Below are 23,897 nucleotides of genomic sequence, written 5' to 3'. Positions count from 1 at the left end.
AATTATTTTGCCAACTTTTTTTGGTTTTACTCCTCGGTGTGGACGTTTTAATAATAAATAACGCTCTGAATAAGTCATTTTACGTTTATACTTTAACCCAATGTAAGTAATAAAGAAACTCTCGAAGTTACCATACTACATTACACTGCGTTAAAATTTTATAAATAATTTAAAAGGAAAGTTTTAATTAACGCCAACTTCTCATAAATGGATCAAACTCACCCCATAAAAAAGTGAACACATTTCATACAAAATGTACCAAGTTGAAATGTTAAAAATAATCCAAAACTTATAAGTAGCTAATTCAAAAATAATCTCCACGCCTTAACGCGCCTGTAAAGTAATTATAGTTCTAGGATAAATTACCCTAAAAAGTTCCAGCAGCTGCTAAATATTTAAATTTATGAGCTCCAGATGATTTAACACCGAAGCAGGCAGGTATAAACACGCTTTCATCTTCATCGCATGCACGAAGAACATGTTGGCAAGGTTAAATAAACAACGACAGGAAAAAAAATCTCCAGTAGGTACGACAAATTTTTTAAAACTTTAACAGTATTAAAAATACATGAGGATGCAGCATTTTGTAGCGCAGATTCCTAAAATAGTCCAGCCATCGTCGGCAACAAACATTTACATTAAGGCCGCTCAAAGTCGGGTGATTAACGTCAGCAATAATTCTTGCAAACATTAATGAACCTTTTAAAGTCAGTTTTCCTTCTTTGTTTCCGAACTTCCTGTCTGAAGTTGCATTCTGTTATTTTCAGCCGACACCAATCAACCGAGAACTCCCTTTCAAAGTCTATTAAAATCATCGAACAATGAAGTGAAGACATCAAAATATGGCCATTTTACACTCGTGGTGTTGTTGGAGGTCAGTACGAAAAGGGAGCTTCGCCTGTGGCTTCTATACTGCCGTAAGTAACTTGTAATTAAAAAGAGAACTTATTTTTAAACTTTTCTCAACTTTGATCCTCCCAATTATTTATTTACAATAAGCTTGATGAAATGTTTAAGTTTGTCGAAAAGTTTCTGAGTAATTACATCGTCCCGTTGGTGAAAAGTTGATGGCTACAGGAATCACCGGTAAATATTTGAGGAAACTTTGAGCAATTTCGGACGCATTCGAACGTAATTCTGCTGCAAATTATTTGCCAGTTTTAATGAAAGGGAGGAAAAAATGAGCGTTTGCCTTTTGGAGGAATGGTTATTTCATTGGAAATTATCGTTTCCTTTATTCCTTTGTCTCTAACATCCACCACCCACTTTTTAAATAGTTCTGAAACAACCGAGAATCGTACCAAAATCTCGTAAAAGGACACCTCAAATACTCAAACGCCAGTAAAACCTCTCGTCGATTTCATTTCTCGAGAAATTCGACCCGTAGGAATCTGGAAATAAACGCGACCAAATAACCCGAGTAGATTTATCTTAATAGAATTACAATTATCGCCCTAACCAAGTAACCGAGTTTTATTTCTGTTTTATCTAATTTATTACCCTATTACGATTTCGCGTGGGTGATAAACCGACACACAATTTCAACTACAGAAAAGTTTTTTTCTAATTATTTTATTTTTCACTTTTTGCTTCTTGCTGCGTTTACTTCCACAGACACACTAAACAACATAATGTGGAGTCAAATTGGGAAAATGTTTGATTCCCGAGGGACAGACGACCTGCTGTTCGGAATCGCATGGTTCGATACTACCGTTTTGATGCTTTGCTCGATATTACAGAGAAACACAATTTCGCTGAAAAATGGAAAAAGTTTTACTGAATTCATCACGGTGATGGTAAACTTGCATTATTCAGATGATTTCTAGACTCGGTGCGAGAAAAATTAAAGCGAGAATCGAAAACCAGGAGAAGTAAATGAATTTATCACCCTTAATTGCATTCAGTAATTTCAAACAATGTTAAAAAGTTAGTTCATCCTTAATAACAAAAGAATATTTTCCATTTGATCAGCCCAACATCCTTTCAATTTTTTTTGTTTGAAGTTGGACGTTGAACAAATTACTTTCTTGTTGGCCTTAATTTGCAAGACTTATTCTATCCGTAATTAACGCAGCCCTTGGTAATCAAGGAAAATTTGAACAAATAAAATTATGTTGATTGAATTATGATTCCTTGACAAACCGTCACGCCATTTATTACTGTTGGAAATAAGTTTTTGAATTTTTCTTGTAGTGTCTACTAGATTTGATTGTTTACTGCAAATACAACGATGATATATTTAAAATGATCTTATGATATCGTTTACCATCTAAAAGGGAAACATGACGAAATTGCTAGGAAATGGAATACGTAGTTCAGATGAAAATATTCAGTACTTCGATATTCGGAATGGTTAAGAGCGCTGTGAATTCTGTTCTGAGTAATAATCATGTCGACAAAATAAGCAAAAAAGTCAATTTAAATATCAAGAAATCAACCTACATTAAATGCTGTTCCATTTCAGATATGTCTGTTCACTGACTCTTTTGAATTCATTTAGATTTGGATATGGAAATTACATGAATTATGAGGTCGAATTCTGAATTTATATCGCCACTGTTTTATATTTCATTAATTTTATAATTTGTTCATTTTAGAGAAACGTGAACGAGCATGCACCATCATATTCATTACCATAAAATATGCAACATAATAATAAGTAGAAACAAAAGACAGTGGTTTTGGAATATGTGGACTAATTCGCGACAAACCTTACGTTTTCAAAACTCTCCCCAATCGTAAATTTAATTAATCGTTTAAACTGGCGTTAAAAAATATGCCAAATTACTTTCTTCATGTTAGCAATTATTCATACAATACAAAAAGAGGATAGCAATATTTTACGCGTCAACCCCCGCCCACGTACCCAACCCCAGCAATGATGAATATTTTGCGTGCGCTAAAATAATGCAACCAGATTAAACTTTCCCCAAAAAGCACTCAATTAACTAAATTGCAATTACAGTTTAAGTAGGTTGGCACATTTTTCACCTACTGCAAAATCCAAACCCTGGCATTTAAACTCACCCATTGTGAAATACAATAACCTGCCAAGAACAAAGTGTGCAACACGAGTCTCGGCTCTTATTTCTTGATATTTATCTCGAGTATAATTTCTTGTTTAGTAGTTCTGTCGACAAGCGACGCCCAACAATAGAACACAATGTATGGCGTATCAACTATACATCTGCAAAAAATAATGTATCTCCCGATTCTGACAGACAGTATTAATGTCCAACATTCATCCCTTGATGTTCTTCGAGCGCGAGCGTAAACAAAAATATGAAAAAAAAATCTAGGAAAAAATTTGAAAAAAATGGATCCTGTTACATGCAGTCGAGTGTAACGCACGTCGTCTGATATCTAATGACAAGACAAATTGATGTAAACGCTTTGTTTGCGGCAAAGTGAATCTATCATGTGAGAATATGTTCGGCGATAGCTATAATGAGTTGTTTGAAACTGATTTCGGGTGTGATAGTTTCTGGCAAGCTCTTTAACCAATATCAATCAAGAACTTATTTAAATTTTCGACGGAACGGTACGGATGGTTCAATAAGGCACGAAGAGACTTTGAAGTCTCGTTCTAGCATTGTAATTTAATGATTTTGCATGGTTTCGTAAGCAGCGAGCAGAAGGATGGTTCATAATTATCGCCAATGACGGAGTTGCTAACAATTGGAAGGTCTATAATCGAATCTGGAATTAAACGTAAGAGGTACACGATGTCAAAATGCAATCAAGTCCCCTAACAATTAACGTAGTTCCCGAACATCAATCACAATTACTTTGGCACTGCTATATTATACACAGCAATTATTATTTATCAGCATCAATTTGATTTTTTTTTAACTTAAACGAAAATCCTCAACGGTAATTTGTAGAAAAAGACTAGAATTCTGCAACTCTGCAAAATCGCCTAAATTACCTGTTTTACGTTTAATTTTAAATGACTTCAGCGCCCTGCATCTGAAAGTTGGAACAAAAGCCTTTTATACATAAAATCAACCCGGAAATAAAGTTTCAGTTAAAATTTCCACTGAAATGACGTATTTGATGCATGATTTATACTCTAAAAGTTTAATGCCGCCCATTTTGATTTAATATCTGACGTCAACAAAATCAAAACATTTTGAAATATATTTATACTGAAATAAATCATCCCAAGTTTATGAATATAATCATAACAAACTAAACATCTCAGGTTCAAAGTATGCGAACATTTTTCAAATGTATCGCCAATAAATTATACATGGTCGTGTTATGGGAATACGTATATTCTCATCTCAAATAAAACTAAAAGTATGAGGACCTCCCTAGTGACAGAAACGCGCACTTCCATTATTAGAAACAACTTAAAATCAATACAAAAGCAATAAATAAAAATTAGTGTAAACCGACGAAACGCAGATACACCGAATCTAATAACAATTTATTTTTGTAATATCGATTAATTTTAACAAGGTTTAATCGGGCGTGTTAAAATTTTAACTCGACTTTTCAAAAATAATGCCCACATCGGCACTTTCCAACCCATTTCACTCCTCCATATTTCTTTAATCTAATCTTTGCACCACTTGACAAGTTTCCATTAATCAGTCCACCCATTAATTACCAAAAAGCCGACAAATTCATTTTCTATTGTTAAAATCAGGACCACTCCACTTACGTTCCATAAAACAAGTTAATTACTCGCACAGATTGAAAAAAGCAACATAATTTGTTATCTCGAAAAGCACTCGTTCTATCAACTGTCAGTAACTGTGTAATTTTTATATCGCAATCGAAATTCATTACATAGAATACATTAATGAAAATGACAAGAAGCGTTGAATAAATCAAGTGATATCAGTACAAACCAGAAGCTTATTACCATACATAGTGTTTGCTGTTTACCGCACTAAACAACCTTCCATCAAACTTTAAATTAGTCGATGCGCAATTTTCATCCGATTGTTGTTTCTGGGAGTAATTAGAAAATCGAGAGATGACAATTTACCGCGGCAACGTAGGTGATTGGCGGCAAATGTTTACTCGTTTGTGAACAAGCACGAACATAATTATAAATGCTGATCGGATGCATCTGCCAATTTAAGTTTTTAAAGCGAATATCAAATGGCCCGGCGCCTCCGCCATTCTGTCAAATGAACACGTTAACCCTCACAGGCAGGTGCTGATAATTGCGTGCCGACCCTACCTCAGAATAGATTTTATTTAGTTTTTCTTAATTACCCTAAAATCAATATTTAATTTTCAACGGTAATTAAATTTCACAGAGTTAAAAATCCAATTAAATTTAAGGCGTTATTTGCATTTTACGTTTCAAAGATACCTGCGGAGTTATTTTATTGCACCGGGAGGCTAACATTTCTCACGTCTTATTAAAAAACGCCAACAGATTTTAATTATGGTCGACATTTGTGAAAAAAGGAAATATCTCTTTGTTAGCGTAATAGGAACACGTGATGACATTCTGTTTATGTACCCATCCCCTTATAACAAGGATAAAAATTGGACATGTTACGTTCGGCTGACGTTTTCCTTCGGAATAATGAAGGCATTCTATTTTTTGCAAGCGTACAATTTTTGTTTGGATTAGTATTTGGACTATTATTATTTGCCTTCGGGAAGGTTCCCTTCGTTGGGATGGACATTGACGTAATGGATAAATATTGTATTGTATGGGAACAACTTTCTGTGTGTTGTTCTAATTTGGTTGCCTCTCTCGATTTGGAGAGCGATGAAGTTTCGACTAAATAAATAACAACGGTAAGGGTTGTGTTGAAGTATGTAGTAATAATCCCATCAAGATGGATGAGATACAATTTTCGCAATTTGAATAAAACGTGCATTTGTGGTTAGGTACACACATGTGGCTCCATTCGATTCTTCAATTTACATAATCGGACAAATCGATGGTAGCTCTCGTACACGTGATTCTAATTTTGTTCTTTCTATTTTGGCGTAAACGTGATTATCTATTTCTGAATTTCCTAAAAATAAGTTGATTTGTCACACGTGATTTTATTAAGTAAAATTACTGAAAAACGTAAGCGAATTTCTTAATTCTTTAGAAAGTATTGTAAAACTGTTAGAAGAAACCATAAATTGCTCTATTTCGTGTAGAAAGAGAAGGACATAACCTACGTGCTAGACAATATCCAGGTTCGAAGCACTAATTCCAATCGTTGATTAGTTAGATATTAATAGAGATATATCACTGTATCATTAGCCGTCGACGTTTAGATTCAACAACATTATTAGTTTTTGTTCTTCATAGAATGACCGACCACGCTGTGTGTGATCTTCAAAGTGTATAAAAATACTCCTATTTGGCTTAATCTTAGAAATTCTGAAAACTTCAAAGCAATGGTTCTTCCTTAATGTGTTGTCACACAAGGGTCTTTTTGCCGTCTATTCCACAAAGAATCCTAAAGCTGGGATTACTTAACTTACGTAACGATGCAAACAGGGCTTGATATAAATAAAATTTAAATCCTCTTTATTATTTTTAAAAATAATTAACGACATGAAACATAAAAGGGTATTTCATCAACAAAATATAAACCATGTGCACAGAGTCATCAGAAATCAAAATTATCCTGCGATTTTCCTGTCTCCATAATCCAAATAAGATAACAGGACGACGATAAATAGTTAAATTTAACAAACCGGTTCCAATTTACTTCTTAAGTAACTAAGACATCAGGGAATCCGAGTTAAACCTTAGCTGATTAGAACTAATACAGTGATGTTTTTATAGTGTTTAAAAGCTTCTAAGTTGTAACCAAATACGGTTTCACGAGCTTCTAATAAGCATTACGTGAAATTATTGATTAGTTCTAATTTATTTACAAAGCCCCATCATCCCTTGTTATGAAAATATCGCCCAGGATCTTGTATTTAGTTATTTATTTGAGGGAATTTAATTCAATCCGTTTTTGTTTAGATTGCATAATCCTTTACCGTGTTAGCTAATTCATGAATATGCACAATACCCTTTGTATCACACCACAATACCCTTATATAACACACTGTTGCATTGGGTGATTATAAATCCTTCGCAATAAACAAAATAAATCCGCACGACGTAAACGCCTGCGGAATTGCACACTGCATTGCGTCTTTGTGACAAATGTAATGCTTTAAATCCACTAAACGGAAAACAGAACTTAGTATTCAAAAGTTTAATTATTTACCTCCCTGCCTGCTCCGACACGTTTGTGTTTCGTCAATACCAACTCAAAAAACTATTAGAACTAAAGAACAAATTCCACCAAGCCTCCTTGAAAAAATCGTCGAAAAACCCTGACAAATACTACCATTTACGTGTCCAAAATTTATGGGCGCGCATTAAATGTGATGTCGCTACGGCGTTTAACGCTTTCAGAAAATACTTTCGACTCCGCAACGTTATGTTCCTCCACCGATAAAATTCCTATATCGAACTTATCCTATAATATAAAAATTTATTTCTGCGGTAGAGCAGAACGTCATTTCTGTTGTATCATTAAGGAAGATCCGAGACCGACCTTAAATTGACGATTTACTAAGTTGGCGTGTGTGAAAATTGCTGAAATGGCAAATTGTACAAATCTTTCTGGCGATGTGGACGGAGAATTGGGTTTGTTTTAAATGTCAGGACTTGTGTTCGTCTTGTTGGGACGCTGTTCGGAAACTTGATTACGGTAATGAGATAAATACGCTAAAAGCTCCTAATGTCGTATTCAACGAGGAGTTTATCGCCGGTGCAGCGTTGAAATGGAATAACAATTTTGTTGATAGTGAAGAGTTTTCCTTGAAATGTGCAACCAACACAAGCAACTATATACCAGCTGACTAGCAAAAATAGGACTAGTGGGAAAGTTTGCTTGTTTAAAAAATATATCGTCGATTTAACACTATACCACTAACTATTTCACCAGACAATGTTTATTTTACTATTATCGTTATTATATCGGGTGATTGTTTAAATTTATGCTCTAGTTACCCATAACACTTACGTCAATTTCACTGTTGATGTAAACCCCAAGGGTAACTAGAGCTGAAATTTTAAAAATTCACTCGATAGTTTAGTGTTATGACTCGACGTACACAAATTCGGTATGTTTTACGCATGTACTGTACCCGTAAACCACCACTAAAATTTTATTTTTGTGTGTTTTTATACAAGACGGTTTTTACTACACGTCTGAGTGGACAATTACATTTCAACGTGCTTTCCTTTAACTGATCTCAGACTAATACCACTGAATTAAGGGCTGAAACTTAACGTGTGCCCCGACCTTTTCCAGGTCACCCTCAATAATTACACCGAACTACCTTACAGCGGTTGAGATAAATTCGTGAACATTTTTCCTCGATCTAACTTTACCCAGAGCTTTATTTTTCATGAAGGTTTTGATGAAAAATTAATACATGATTTTATTTTATTTAAATAAAACGAGAGTCCGTGATCCATTATGTATGTAAACCACAAATTTTTAAATAAATTTCCAAAAGTGTTATTTTTGGATCTCCAGATAAAACCATTTACCTTAAAGATTTCCCTCGAGGGTATTAATAGAAGAACAGCAATACCATTTATAAAACGTGAAATTATTAATTTAGCCTTCACCCTAGTGAATTCTGTGAGTTATTTTAATACGGAGTGATATTTTAGTTAGGAATATTTTCCAGCTGAATAGAATTTAATTAAAAGACGAAAGATATTAAAGTATTTCAAGCTTTTACAGCTCATATTAAAAAGTAATATTTAAATGTCATCGCTTCTCAGAAAATTTATAAGTAAAATATATTTACATTTCTCGAAGAGAGAAAGCGAAACCAGCTGTCAGTGTTAACTGAAAGATTTAAAGAAATCTATTAAAAGTAATTTTTTTTCTTGTACGTGCTTAATTCGAGTTTCATTTTTGTCAAGAGAAGAAACTAATTCAGAATGAATCAATTCGATTGCTTTGAAATTTCGTTTCATTAATAAAGGGAACACATTTAACTTAATTTATTTTTCACTTAGTAATTATCACTTTTAAGACCTTCCTAAGCATGGAAAATATTTGGAACGTTGTATATTTCGAACATTTGTAAAAAAACATTTGTGTGCAATGTGTAAAATCAATTACAGATTGATATCTATCAAACAGAAATAAAAAAATTATTATCATCGCTCACCAAAAGAAGTATGCTTATCTGATACGCGATAACCTTGACTGATTTAGATTTATGCGACACTGATCAAAGTCCAGCCCTCTAATTAAACAAATATTCACTCTTCTCCATCGATGTGACAAAGCAAAACCGAGTTTTGCCAATTTATGACATCATATGGTTGACTAACTCCGAAAGATTTATTACGGATACATTTTATTTGAAGATCTAATATTTGCGTGCGTCAGACAGGTATTATTAAATATTGTATTTTATCTATCTGTTACTGTTCTGTCATACGAACGAAAATAGATTGCGTTATCCGAAGTGACACGAGTGAAGAACTTTAGCACATGTATCTGCAAGTCGTAATTAAAAAAGGCCGGAAAGAATTTGTATTCCAGTTGAAATGATCGCATCTGACAAGCAGATTTCAGTCTCGACACGACAACGCTCCTCCCCTAAATGCTGTTAGCGTTAAAATTCTCTCCTGCTTTTCAACAGTTTTATTTTAATGTCAACCAACGGAATAATCTATCACAACATCTTCGCTCCGAGCAAGGAAAAATAAGACATCTGAAGTGAGATCATCAGTGAACGAATATAATTCTCTATGAGAATCTTACGATATGCAACGACAGAAAATTGCAGACGATACAAGAAGAAAAGGTTTTTATTTTCTCCCTTTTCCTTTCATATCGTGCTGGTATAATTGCAAAGAAAGCTGAATTGCCAATTTTGCAGTCGAGCAGAAACGAGGAATAACAGGCTTTTATTAATACTGCAAACTCTGTTTTTGAGGAGTTAAAATTACAGCACTTTCGTCATTATGAGAGAAAAGAAAATTGGTTTAATTAACTCCAATCGGATATTTATCATTTCGTAATCAGCGTTTCCACATTTTTTTCATATTTTAGTGGTTTCGCATGTATTTTAACGGACTTTTTTTCTGAAGAGAGTGGCTCGTTATTGGATTCTTGAGACAGCTGCTAGCATCTAAAATCCACGACGTTGTGGGAGTATAAGTGTTTGTCTCAACACCGAGTCTGGTGGGTGGAAATTAACATTAACTTAAATGTCACTTCTGAAAATAACGTTCTGCTATAATATTCCCACAGTGTCAAACTGCTGCAACTAATTATACATTCCGGCGAAAAGTCACAAATGGAATAAAAAGATTGGGGCGAAAGGCGACAAAACGTTGTTAAATTGGTTTTATGAAAGAGGCAAAGCGTCATAATATTTAGAAATCTTGTCTTTCTTTTCGCACCAATTCTCGTAAGGGGGTTGTTATTGTGGAAGTTGCTTCACGACTATTTCCGTTTTCGCCCATTAAACCAAAATGTGGAAAAGTTAGAGATACAAAGCCTTGTTCTACCGCTGCGACAGCTTTAAGGTGTGGAGTATCTTTTGGTTCACCTCCAAAATTGCTACGAAACCTTAATCGATACGGAAATAATGATTAGTACACAAACCAAGTTTGTAAATAGACCCTTCGTGCCAAACAAGCCCCAAGCATAATTATTCTGTCTTTGTTACGATATAATGTACCGCAAAGAAATATTTCTTTAGTTTGTCACTACATAATGGTGTTATTAAACTCGTTTCCTTGATTTGGTTGAAAGCGTGTTTCTAAAATACCCTTATAGTTAACTTTTGTTAAAATTCTTATAAGTTCCACTTATTCTAACAATGCGTTTGAATAGAAACCATTCGCTTTGTATCTTTTCGTTATAAATAAAGCAGCTCAAATACATTCCTGACAAAGTTGAAGTTTCCAACAAAGGGTTTAGAGATCAATCAACGCGGGAGCGAACAAAAAAAATTGGAATGGCGTTTCTAATTTAATAAAAAATATTAAAAAAAATAATAATAACATTAATTTGCCAATTTTGGGAACCAGTAGGTTTGAATAGAGCTCAGAATTTCCATACCAACAAAAGGGTTTATCTAATTATTTTCAAAATTATATTGCGGTTTACTAAATTTATTTCACGTATTTTGGACAAAAACAATCATATATCATAATAATAACAACTTAAATTACATTTAAAATTTTACATCACTATGCCAGTTTGAATTATTTGTAAGTAAGAATGAATGTGGCACAAATTGGAAAACCGCCGCTTATAACAATGGAACACAATGTTGACATTAAACAAAATACTTCGACTGTGAAATTTGATTTATTATTTATTGTTTAAACTAGGTATAGCGACAATAGCTAATCGAACGACAAAACATTACGCTATTACAAAATATACGTTTTGAAAAATAATTTTTAAAATAAATTTTACAATTTTCACAGTAAACAGTCCGGTTGGAAAAACTCAGTTCGACGTAACTAAATGTGTATGTTTATAGAGATTTGGTCTCATAAAAATGTATAAAATTCGGATAAACTCTAATCGATTCCCCCGCTGGTTACGTTGATATAAATCCAGACTTGATTGCGCTTTAAACTATAATAAATGCAGCTAATTTAATAAATGCAATACGAAAACCGTTCAACTTCACTCTTGACAAAAAATCGTACAGGATTTTGATCTTAAAAAACCATAAAAGAAAAGACTGCCATTTTAGTATCTCTCAGTACAAATTCGACGTAAATCCAAGCTTTAGAAAGACGGATTTTGTTTTTCAAACGCTTCAAAGCGTTTGCGTAATGTTTTGTTTTAATTAAATATCTAACAAAACGCAGCAGCTTATTTTATTCAAGAACTAAGTAAACAGCGAATTGAATTTCATGAAAAATTAATCTTTTGACTACAAATTAACACAAGTGGCGGTAAATTGGTATCCTCAACAAGGTTACGCGTACTTGACACACAAACTACATATTTGTTAACCTCAACTATGAAGCTTAGGTAAATATTTCGTGTGAAGCATGCGGCGACAGTTTCCCAACCAATCAATTACTGAACTATCTTAATTGTTCAATTTCGCATCCACTTGATGGCATATTGAGACGTGCAAGGGTTAGTTTATTAAATTTCACTCTATTCAGATTTCCAACATAATAGGAGCGAACAAAATACTTGTGTTTCGGTGAATTTCGTATCAGCTCCTCATTAAATCAACTCAGTCGCCATAAAATTTAATTAACAACTGGAAAACATCACACCAGCGATATTTTTTGCCATAAAATGCACACTGTTCGTATACACAAAAAACATACTTTTGTGGCATCCATCACTCCTTGTTATTTATGCACTGGTTTTTAGGTTAAAAGCATCTTAACAACTTCCTTTGTAACGTCTCACTTGAAATAGAACGATTTGAAGAAAAAGTCTAAATATTTACGAATCGAAACGAAAACGCAATTATGTAGAGTGCATTAAGCACATCAAAACCTAAAATTATACGCAGTGCCTTTACTGAAAGCTTGCTTTGGTTATTAATGTAGACATTTCCTCAACATTATAAAACGCCGTCATAATAGGAGCTTTTCATCAAAGCTCCAGTGAACAACTATCCTTGAACCAGCGTTTCTTTTTGTTCGAGCGCAAAACTTTATTTTTTGTTTCCACACAAGACATTAGAGTTTTTGTAATCTAGATCGAGGGATCCGATTAAGTAACGGGTCCGAGTGATGCAAAAAAATGTGGCCAAATTTGAGGTAAAAGGCAGTTTAATGATTACAACTTTTTTGCGTCGACGACTCTGAAGCTTTATTAATTAATTACGGCAGTATTTATGATCAAACATGCAATTAAAAGTTTCGATTTCAAGGATCCGTGCTGGCGAGTTATTTTCACAAATAACAGGCAATCAATTCATTTCTATAATTATGTTTTAGCCAACGGATAATTATTACCGTTCGAAAATTCAGCAACAATATGTGGTTGAATGAAGCAACGACATTAACACTGGGGGTTTTATCGTGGCTTTACCAGGAATTACATTGCCAAGATGCGTGATCATAATTTATCGTGTCTGTTGCAGTAAATTCACCAAACTGGAAATAGGTTTGCGTGATATTTACTTGAAATGATTAGCAGAAACGGCACCGCAAAAACAAGGAGACTGTTATTAAAATATACTCCTCCATGGAGAAAGTATTTTTTGAAAAAGTTTAGCGATGACAAACTGCATAAATAAGTGGGCTTTACTTTATTTTATTATACTCAAGGGGCAGATTTACCCAAACTTGAAGTTTTATAGGGTGGTTGGGAGAACTTTTTCAGCAGTCAATAAAAACATTTATTGTGCGATTTATTTTTGATAAATATTTAAGCGAGACAAAGAAAATATATTATGCCCAATACTACAATAACACATTTATTGTGTTTCATTTGAGTTTCATCTACATCAGGTGTACATTTTGGGCACTATTTATATTTTATTTTCCCGTAGCATATGTATTTTCAGTTTCTAAAAAAAATCTACAGATGGCAACATGCATTTAAGATTAAAATAATAATCATTTACAAACCCATTAAAGAAAAGCGAAACTGAAAGTCAACATACGGATGTTCAAAATGTAGCCATATTAGAAACATCTTTTTTATAAAGCAAAGTTAAAGATAAGTAAGCACTGAACTAATAACTACGAAAAAACTGTACGTGTAATCCAAACCATAAGGTAAAATATTTAAAAAATTGGGGTAGTTATTAATAGAATAGTGAGTAAGCTGTTACTTATTAGCGAGAGTAGGAAAGTACCCCAGAATATATTTTAAATCAAAAACAGTTATCTTTTATAAACTGACGTACCATGTTTCTAAATTTACCTCCAGTTCTAAAAATAAATGTTAGTTCAGCTTTTAGAATAAAGAATTTTACCCTTTCTACAACAAGCTTAGCTTGTAACTAAATCAATACATTGTTTTCAACTTGACATTAGTTAAATAAGTTCATTTTTTATTTCATTTCTAAAAATGAACTAAATAAACAAGCAATCACTTTGCGAAATGCTATAATTATTAACTCAGGATAGAAAAAGCTTGACCGATAAAAGCAATTTTAAATTTATGGCCGTAATATATCATGTCACAGAAAGATTTCGATCGACAAGACGTTCGAAAGCAGTAAATATGACTTTTGAACCGATTGAACAAAATCCGAATATTAGTCTTGGTGAAAGGTATCTAGGTCACCTGGAAACATTTTTCAAACAACGAAGTATAAATCATAAATATATATGGAAAGAAAAATTCGAATTTCACAAAGGATACATAACAACCTTTATTTTTTTTACATACCCTAGTTGATGCTATTCAGTTGCTTATAGATTGTTAACAGAAAAAGAGGAGTTTAAGTTATTCCGTCAAAAACTCAAATAATAAACTGAATAATTCCGGGACTTGCAGATAATTAAGCGAAACAATATTCAGGTTGATGAGTTCTTCCAAATTAGGCTTATTGTTATTTGCTGGTTCATTTTTTATTTAACATTATACTACGTCCTGCGAGTCTGTAATTCTAGACGTTAATTAGAATTTTCACTGGAATAAAAATTATAAATAATACACTGTATGAACAATGAGTTTAGCCCTTTTTCTTTATAATTACTGATGCACAAAGTCGTTGATACTTCGTGCGAACGAATAAGTTATGTTTCCGAAAGACAGGGAAATAAATATTTTAAGAACAGGCTCATCAATATTCAATTCATTGTAAAATAACTTCGAACATAATCTACAGAATTTATTCTTAAGTACGACGGAACAAAAGAAACATTAATTGAGCGAAATAAAAATACAATAATCGATAATTTATTTTTGAAACGAAAACGTATATATGAACAAAAAAAACATGTTTAGTTGAGTGCCAAAGCGGTAATCAGAGCAATCAGTTTCGAAACAGATGTTCAGAAAACCACAACTGCATTGGATAAAGACCAAATAAACCTTACCTAATTTAACAGTTCCAAAACACATCACTACAAAAGAACACACAAATATTTGGATTATGTTGACTCGACTTTGTCCTATAGAATTGCTATTTATAAGAAAAATGTTTTCGTTATTCTCAGAGATCTGCTTTCTTTGTAAAAAATTACTCCACGTCGAAAAATAAACAAAAACATGGATATCATTTTTCAACATCGCAGAGGCAAGTAAATAGTGTTCGATATTATTCGACTTATTGGTTACGCTCTGTTCGCCCGATTAATCTGACTTACTCAAATTCTCTCATATATCATTTATAGTATTCGTTTACGAATTTTTGCGCTAACATCAAAAATTTATGGGCCTTAATTTGTCATAAAATGCTGCGGGAGAAATAGTAAAAAAGGTTCTAGTAACTTAGCAAACGACTTCAACAAATCGCGAGGATTCCAACTAAAAGATTTATGAATCTGATAAAATATTTATCTATTTTTGCACGTTCTTGGTTACGCTTTTCTGCGGGATTTGGGAAGTCTGGCAATGTCATAATGTCGACCATCAAAGTTATATGAGTCGCACGAATCCACGGTATTCTCTTTGGTAAAACATCTCGTGTTATTTTCTTACAAATATTTAACTCGTTAGCGTCGCAAAGGCATAAATTCATAATCTCGGACTAATAGGATACGTCGTGCCAGACTAACCAGACGAAATTACACCGAACAAATCCACTTTTCCGTGATTCCGGCGGCTTTATTCTTTAATGAAAAAGTGTGGTCAGTCTTCCCCACAAAAATCTACGCTCTTGTTATTACATTTGTAACTCCGGACATGTTCTTCGCGCTTTGATCGATCAGAAGGAACGTTATTTCAGAGTCCACACGTGCACCATTATTCTATTGAAGTCTAGCACACGTTCTCAATATCACTTGAATGTTGACCGCCGGCCAATAACAACACCAATTAGTTTTTCTCTCGTTTAGTTGAATGTTTATTTTGCCCGTAACACTACTCGAAGTATTTAAAATGTGCTCTATCTAATTTGCTGAAGGTCTGAAATAACTCACAAATTGTTTTCCTACCTGTCAATCACTTTTAATCGAATCAAGTCTGCTTTATGGGCGATGCCTTTTTATAGGGTCATTTGGGTTGTTTCCATCCTGCGTAATGATCGTCAAATCTGGCACTAAATGCAAATGAAATTTGAGCTAGTTTTCTAAGAATATAGTGAAATACATCACCACAAGATAAATGGCTTCTGCCTTTGTTTGGTGAGGTGAAATATCGCGTCCGTTTTCAAATGTGTCGTTGCTCCATTTGTTATTAATGTAGTCTACATTTCTGTATCGAATTCAGGTTTTGGGTTGTCGACGTCTGCTTTTAAAAGAAACGCTATGTAGAGCACGCCAAGATCAAAAAATACAAGAGAGCAGGCGGATCTGTCAATATTTTGAATAATGTGCTTTTATACAAGATTAAAAGCTGTGTACGGTCTGCTTTTGAAGCATTTGTATGAGGATTACGGAAATGCTGTCCTTGCAGTTTATCACTGCGTTCAGTTCTCTAATACCCGAAAATACAGAATGCTGAATTCGGAGCTGTTCCTTCAAACACATGTTTTATTATTTACTATTTATAGTGGTCACGGTAAATTATTATCTATTTTAACAATCTGCTCCAAATCTTGTATTTTCGTCAAGAAGAATTAAAGCTAGTAATTTAAAAGACAACAGTTTTATCCCGTTCGGGCCCACAACATCTGGTGACAGCGGTGGGATGGGATATCTTTAATATGGTGGCTGGCTTTTGTTAATGATGAAAAATGTTTACAGTTCTCACGGAAAACAAAATGTTGATGTTTGTAAATGGATCAGATGGATCTATATTCTGATGATTTCGGATGAACGAGTAATGATCTTTACACATGATAAAAGGAATGATGGATATAACAATACATAAGAGAAAAATTATGAAATATGTCTGAGAAACGTAATTTACGTCCCTGGACTATCTTTTATAACCTTAAAGTATGTGTTTTAAATTATGCATACCACAACTTCTAAAAATACTGAAAAAATAATCATTCTTTTTAACGTTATCCTAAACGATTATCTGCTAAGGTGAAAAACTGAAGCTTTAAAACTGTAAACGCTTACATGTTTTTTGTTATTGTAAAGTTTAAACACAAACATCTACCGAAGCCGACAGTCATATAAAAACAAGCAACCATTTTTTCTTGTTTATTAACACAACATAATAATATGCTCATGATCGTAACGTCTTTCGCTTTGAATGTGTACGCACTCATAATACAGTCACAAAAACGTAAAACAACAACCCTTGTTATTCAGACAGCACCCTGATAAAACAATATTTTTGATACGACGTGAAAACACGTAACGTACAGCACGGTGTTCTCTTTCCACTGCAAAAGAATAAAATTTTAACATCTGCTTCAGCTCTGTGTCGTTGTTATAACCGTAATCGTGTACAAGTGCTCAGTTTTTGCTTCGAGGGATAAAATTCCCGTACGTACTATCAAAAAAGCAAATCCATTTTTTACGGTATACCGGTTATTGATCTATTTGCAGTTTCTCCATACACTCTCGCATTAAAAATTCATTTATATTCACGAAGGAGCAACAGAGTCAACAAACTGAAATAAGCAACTAATATTTAAACTTTGATTAAAGTGCCGAAGGGAGCTAAAGACATTTTACAGCTAAAACGCACGCTTTTAAGGAAAATGGTCTATAAAAGACACTTTATTTTGGTGTTTAGTACTGGAAGCCACTAAAATGCTAATTCTCTTGCACTTTGTCAAATGAATTTTGCCACCTCGTGGAGCACTTGCTTATAGCGAACATTAATTTGATTATTGTTTAATTAAATAATTTATTTAGGTACTTTCTATGCAAAGCGGGACAACGTAAGATCACGAAGTGGCACACTTTAAACGTTGGAGATTTGCTATATTAACTATTTATCCAGCAGCATCTTCAGACTGTCCATTAGTCTTAGCGTTGCACCAATTAAACAGATGAACGTCAATATTACAGTAATGGTACCGCAAGGAACAGATTTATACCATCACATTATTAACTTGCTAAATAAATGATTTCGTGGCTGCTGATAAATAATCGCGTCGGAACAGAGATAGATTAATACACATTTATCATTTCTGCGGATAATCCGTGTTTAATTAAGGAAATTTCACTGTCCAAACTTTTTTCCCTCATAAATTACCATCACGCAACCCATAAATTACCGCGACAATATTATTTAAAAATTATTTATTGTTCTTAACCGCGACGGTGACAATAAATCTGGACACTGTGGGCGACCCGTACAAGATAAAGCTCCAGATTTTTTACTCTGAGCATCTAAATTGACATATTTCATTTATCAAAGCCGACAGAGTTTGGAGTAGTTTTTTACTGAAACCATAAATAACCGACATGTTACAAAATGTATTAAAGCGGAGTAAAATTGGAATTGTGCCCAGTGGATGATAATCTAAATCGGTTCCGAACAATTATCGTCGAATGTGATTGCATATAAACTTTATACTATGTATCTTGACTGGAAATCAGGACAATCGAATGCGATATAATCGAATAATAACGTATTTTATGCGTCGTTATTTTGTTATCAGCGTGTTTGTTACGGCGGTTTGCATCATAAACTTACCTATAATTTTCATGTGTGGAGGTGGATTTAATATAAATAATAGCGGGGGATTCGCTCAATATTCAAGACAACACATTTTCCACGAGTACGTAATAAACATTTATGTGCGTCGGTTTATCACAAATAAGCTTACTTAATTAAAAGTGCATTGCACTCATTTAATAATGGAATTATCTCGCCAAAAAGAGACAAAACAATAAATTAGTAGATCAAAATTATTTTTTGCATATTTACGTTTTCGAAGATCAATAGAACCACGTGAAAGAGAAGTCTTAAAGTGCAATAAAAACGTCTGATTTAAAATTACGGCTTCATCCATAAAGATTTATCTTTAGATATATCAGTAACAAAATTTGACAGATATTTTGATAAGGTGCTGGATGAAGCTGTTGCAGCAATGAAATAACATCTCTCCAAAAATGCAAAATATTACTCAAAATAGATTACGCTGAATTTGTTGTTATGATTTTATTGATTTTTTTTGGTCACATGCTTGTCACAAAAACAAAGAATAACAACTCGTAAAAATAAAGTGAACAATAACAACAATAAAATAATTCCAGAGTATATTTAGTAAGATAAATGTGATTTAGACGACAAATAAACATTGATAGAGTGCGACTTTCACCTGAATAACTGATAATGTGCACACAAAATATGACAATACCCATTATTGTAATCAACGTTGTTGTTAAATCTTCTTTGACGTGTCCTATTTGGAGAAGACCGTTATGTATTATCTAAAACAAACCCCACATACATTTTTTTCGTGAATTGTAAACTACATAATTGATTACAGAAGTCTGAACTGTGTTTACACGTGTGGTGCGCAGAACAACATTCTGGAGAAAATTAAATTACCCCTCATACAAAATAACCAGTGGCTGGAAATCTACAAAATAAACTATTCTACTACAAATATTGACGGTGTCGGTAACCATAAACCTTTCCCTAAATTAAACCACATTCGAGCTCTATTATTCATTTTGCTGATACATATGTCAACATTTGTTTTGCAACATGGACTCGAACTACGACGCATACATTAAAACACGGTTGCACGATTCTATTACGAAAAGAATCTGGCTTCAATCTGGTAACGGTCTCAACATTTACAAGCTCGTCAGAACCTATATTCCTTCCACTATTTCAATTACCATCGAGCTGGATCCTATAAATTGTAGAAAGCGTCGCTTAACTTAATTGAGTATATATGGAAGTAGTTCTCCTTGTCACCAAGATGGAACTTGAACGCTATAAATTTTCAAAACGGCTACTTTCCAGGAGACAATTTCCTAACTGTCACGATATTTATATAAAAATTCCAATCCATCCTGCCGAAAATATATCATCCGCAGAGGCATATTTTTATTTTATCGCACCGTTGGGAACACACCGAGATGATTCATTATCGGCCTCCGTTTTTAAGGCCCGATCAGACCAACCCGAAATTAACACATGAAAGGGATTCCCAGGAAAATTAAATAAAATTATGGCTGGAAAAAATGCAAAGGGTTAAAACGAATATAAAACTTATGAATTTTATACCGGCTCTAATTCCCTTTAAGTCTCAAAGGAAGTGGGATATGTAAAATCCCCCTTAAAAATATTACCTTTCATAAAGTTTATTTCCACGAAAAGGGTTGCTTCTGATATAATTTAATTTTAAAAAGAATCCAACACAACACGAAACGACTAAACGAGATGTGAACTCGCAATGTGTTTGTGATCAGATATTGCACTGGCAGTATTGTTTGTAAAATATCGTCTTTCGAAACCACTCAAAAGCGGTACTTTGTATACGCAATATTGCACTCGGCGACAAACGAAGTGACTTATTTTTATGAAAGACCTAAATGCTCGGGCGTCGTCGTGAGACTTTTATTTTTGAAAGTGCCATACAAACACAGTGGGACGCGTACTCGCGGCGAATAAATGAAATCGACATAAAACACTTAATAAACTCCTTTTCGAGGCAATCCTTGCAGTATTAAACGCTACTTTTATTTACGCTTTAGTGCAATGAGGTTTTTATTGGGTTTAAAACGTAACTCAAAAGTGGTCTTATATACAGTATTAACAAACATACATGTGACAATTACTTCAACCTCTAAACATAGAAAAAAATCTGTCAACTTCACTTACCTTCTTTAGAAAGCACAAAAAAATGAAATTTAAATTTTAAATATTTATCGATTATGTGTCTCATAGTAATTAATCATTTCATATTTTGACGTTAACCATGTAATTATAACAACATTGCAACGAATGTGACAAAATCTAATCGACTTTTCTCTGCTATTGCCATCTTATTGCTTGATAGTTGATAAAATCGAATTTTAAAATTAAAAATAACAATGGCACGTACAACGCAAAATATACTATAATAATCAATAATTTAAACACTCCCAACACATACTAAACTTACTGTTAAACATCAAACCGATACTGTTGCAATAGTCTAACCCTAAATCTAGTTAGGTTCGGGCATCATTGAAATTCGAATTATGTATCCCCCGTACAACAATCGAATACGTAATTTGTACCAGCGACAAAGGACAAATTTCTGTTTCGGGTTAGTATTTGTATGTGTGGTCCATTACTGACTCACACTCCACCATCAGAACAAGTACAATTGATCCCTGAAAGTTCGACTAGTTGGTTAAATTTATAGTAGGAGAGGTTTAAATTTCGTTCGAAGTAATTAGGCGCTTCTATTTCAGCATAGTCGACTTAATTGCCCATTTCCATCTCGAAATTCACCCCTTGTTACTTTTTCGGGCGCGCGAATCCAAACAAAAGTGTGAGAATTTTTTCATTTAACTCACTCTCGGCGTCACAGAACAATAATTTATTTCGTTTTCTGCTCGAGTACATTCATAATCCTTTTTCGGAGATGCTTAACCGCTCAAATTAGACTCATTTAGATTCGGGTGCTTTCAAACATTATGATGTGCAGGAATTAATTTTGCCGAGCATTTTAGTGTACCCCTAAGACGTGACAGGATAGTATACGTCTTTAGGGAGTTTCGTATCGGAGATAATGTAGCGTAATGTATTTCAAGGAAGTTAGAGTTTGATGCAAAGCTAGATAAATGTTGACTTCATCGTATCTCCCTTAGCTCTTTTCTTCTATACACTATATCCTTAATTTTATTTTACTGCCTACTAACTCGGAACACTTAATTAAATTTATAACTTTCCAACTAGCAAAAATGCAAAGCGAATAAAATCTTGAAAGCGATTCGTGTCTTTACCAGTTATCAGGATATAAATGTAAAGTTCATCGGCAATTTGCGACAAAAGTAATAAAATCGTTTTTCTCAGACTGATAGTTCACAAACAGTCGAAATCTCGTTCGCTGAACGAAAGGTGCAATAACTTCTTTCATGCGAGCAAAAGTTGGATTCAAGCCTTATATAATTTCCTAAAAGCTTTTTCTAATAGATTATAGGAAAGCTAGAAACGCGTCGATTCGCTTTAGTTTTTCTTTTTGGGGAATTTATGCGCTTGGGGTTTATTGGTGTGGAATTTATTTTTATTTATTGAACAAACTTTCGGCAATGAGGAAGTTTTCCGTGATAAAAAATACCCATCGTTATGAAAGCACGCAAATTCAAAATTAATTCAAAACTTTTCGAACACTAGGGAATTAGCGTCATGCATGGGGTTCAAAAGTTATTTATAAACAATGAAATTATAAAAAAAAGACACTTTCTAGACACTAGAGTTACCTTAAAAAAAACCTCCATTTGTGTAGACAATTGTATACATTATTATTCTTACTTCTAATTAACCCCCCTTACAAACGTGTTGCTATGCAAATTCTCGCTTAAAATTCCTCTGTTTTTATTCGATGAACACAGCTTAACAAAAAATAATTGCCTCAACTTTAAATTTCTTCCATGTCACTTCCAAACTTAATTTAGCTCTTGCATAAAAAATTCGTTAACTTTGCCTCCTTCACTCACAACTAACTGACGACCGAAAACCGACTTTAATGCTCCACATGCTGAGTTCGGAAATGTGTTGTTAATTGTTTTCCCCATTACGTTTTCCATCAAAAATTCTCCGATCCCCACTTAGGAAAATTTAATATCTACCTCCCCCATACATGACATCTACATCACCAAATTATATCGAGTTTATTGCCTGAAAAACATATTTAGGATTTTTATAGGAGTCAGGAGACACGACATAAAACCTTTTGGGAATAAGAAAAAATATATGACGGTGGTTATCTGAAACCGTCCACTTAACACACAATACGATTATACTCCAGCAAATAAGGTCCTTCGGGCAATAAAATGTATTTTATTCGTCTATTTTATAGTTGGCATAAAAGTCTAACGGGACATGAAACAGATAATATAGACAATTAATTCGTAAATTAAATTTTTCCGGCAATAATTGCGTACTCTATGTTTGTAACATATCGATTTGTTTGTTTTGATGGCAATTTCGAGCGAGTGCTGCATAAATATTTGTTCGCCGAAGAAAGAATCCCATGTAATCGCTACTCATTTTTTTACAACTCTCAGACGAAACAATTTTATTAAGTGGGTATCTCATAAACAAAGCTTTCTTTAATTTTACGACGACTTTGATTGATAAAATATTGGTACGACTTGCAAACTTCTGCTTACGAGAAAAACATTTTTCGACGGAAGTCATTTATTATTAGTAGAGCCATCGTCTGTCTCAAATATTAATACGCGTTCAAAATCACAGAAATAAATATACAAAATTAGGAACAGAGTTTTATTTCACGAGGAATTTCTTGCCACAAAGAGGATGAAAAAAAAAAGAAAACACGAAGAGGAAATTTTGGAGTAAATCTGATACAACATTAAAGTTTGCGAGAACTCGCTTCCGACAAATGTTTACAATGTATATAAAGCCACCTGAGATAATAATCATTCTATAATATAGAAATGTAGAAGACTAAAATATAAAACATAATTTTAAATTAAACAGAATAAGATTTAGATCAGTGGAATAGTAGACCTATTATTTGAGACGAGGATTAAAAAGAATTAAAAGGACGGGACATAAAAATTAAGCGCACATCCGACTATCGTAATGGTGGATGCGCCGGGTTAAAATCAAGCGCCAAATAAAAACCTCGAAGAATAACGTTCTAATTAAAAGAAAAGCACTTTTGGGGTCGAAATAGTTCATCACAAAATTACCACCAAATACCATTAGCTAACCGTAAAGTTCCTC

General features: G+C 33.6%; 1 protein-coding gene and 1 long non-coding RNA gene across 3 annotated transcripts in view; one reads left to right on the top strand and one right to left on the bottom strand.

Moving 5' to 3' along the window:
• Positions 1 to 23,897, top strand: part of LOC135127663 (uncharacterized) — a 34,845-nt gene that overhangs the window by 3,819 nt on the left and 7,129 nt on the right. For both annotated transcript variants that reach the window (XM_064054194.1, XM_064054193.1), the window contains exon 2: positions 768 to 917. In XM_064054194.1, coding sequence (XP_063910264.1) covers positions 843 to 917 — 75 coding nt within the window. In that variant the 5' untranslated portion in view covers positions 768 to 842. The remainder of the gene's footprint in view (positions 1 to 767; positions 918 to 23,897) is intronic.
• Positions 19,237 to 20,476, bottom strand: LOC135128288 (uncharacterized). Its single transcript, XR_010280361.1, has 3 exons — positions 20,220 to 20,476; positions 19,617 to 20,167; positions 19,237 to 19,563 (listed from the first exon to the last, which is right to left on the bottom strand). It is a non-coding gene; the product is annotated as an uncharacterized LOC135128288 (long non-coding RNA).

Source organism: Zophobas morio, unplaced genomic scaffold, assembly GCF_036711695.1.
Source record: "Zophobas morio isolate AGI-343-1 ecotype UQ-CSIRO unplaced genomic scaffold, CSIRO_AGI_Zmor_V1 ptg000012l, whole genome shotgun sequence".
Classification (NCBI taxonomy): domain Eukaryota; kingdom Metazoa; phylum Arthropoda; class Insecta; order Coleoptera; family Tenebrionidae; genus Zophobas; species Zophobas morio.
The sequence above is the reverse complement of the archived record's forward strand: the minus strand, read 5'-3'. Positions and strand labels throughout refer to the sequence as shown.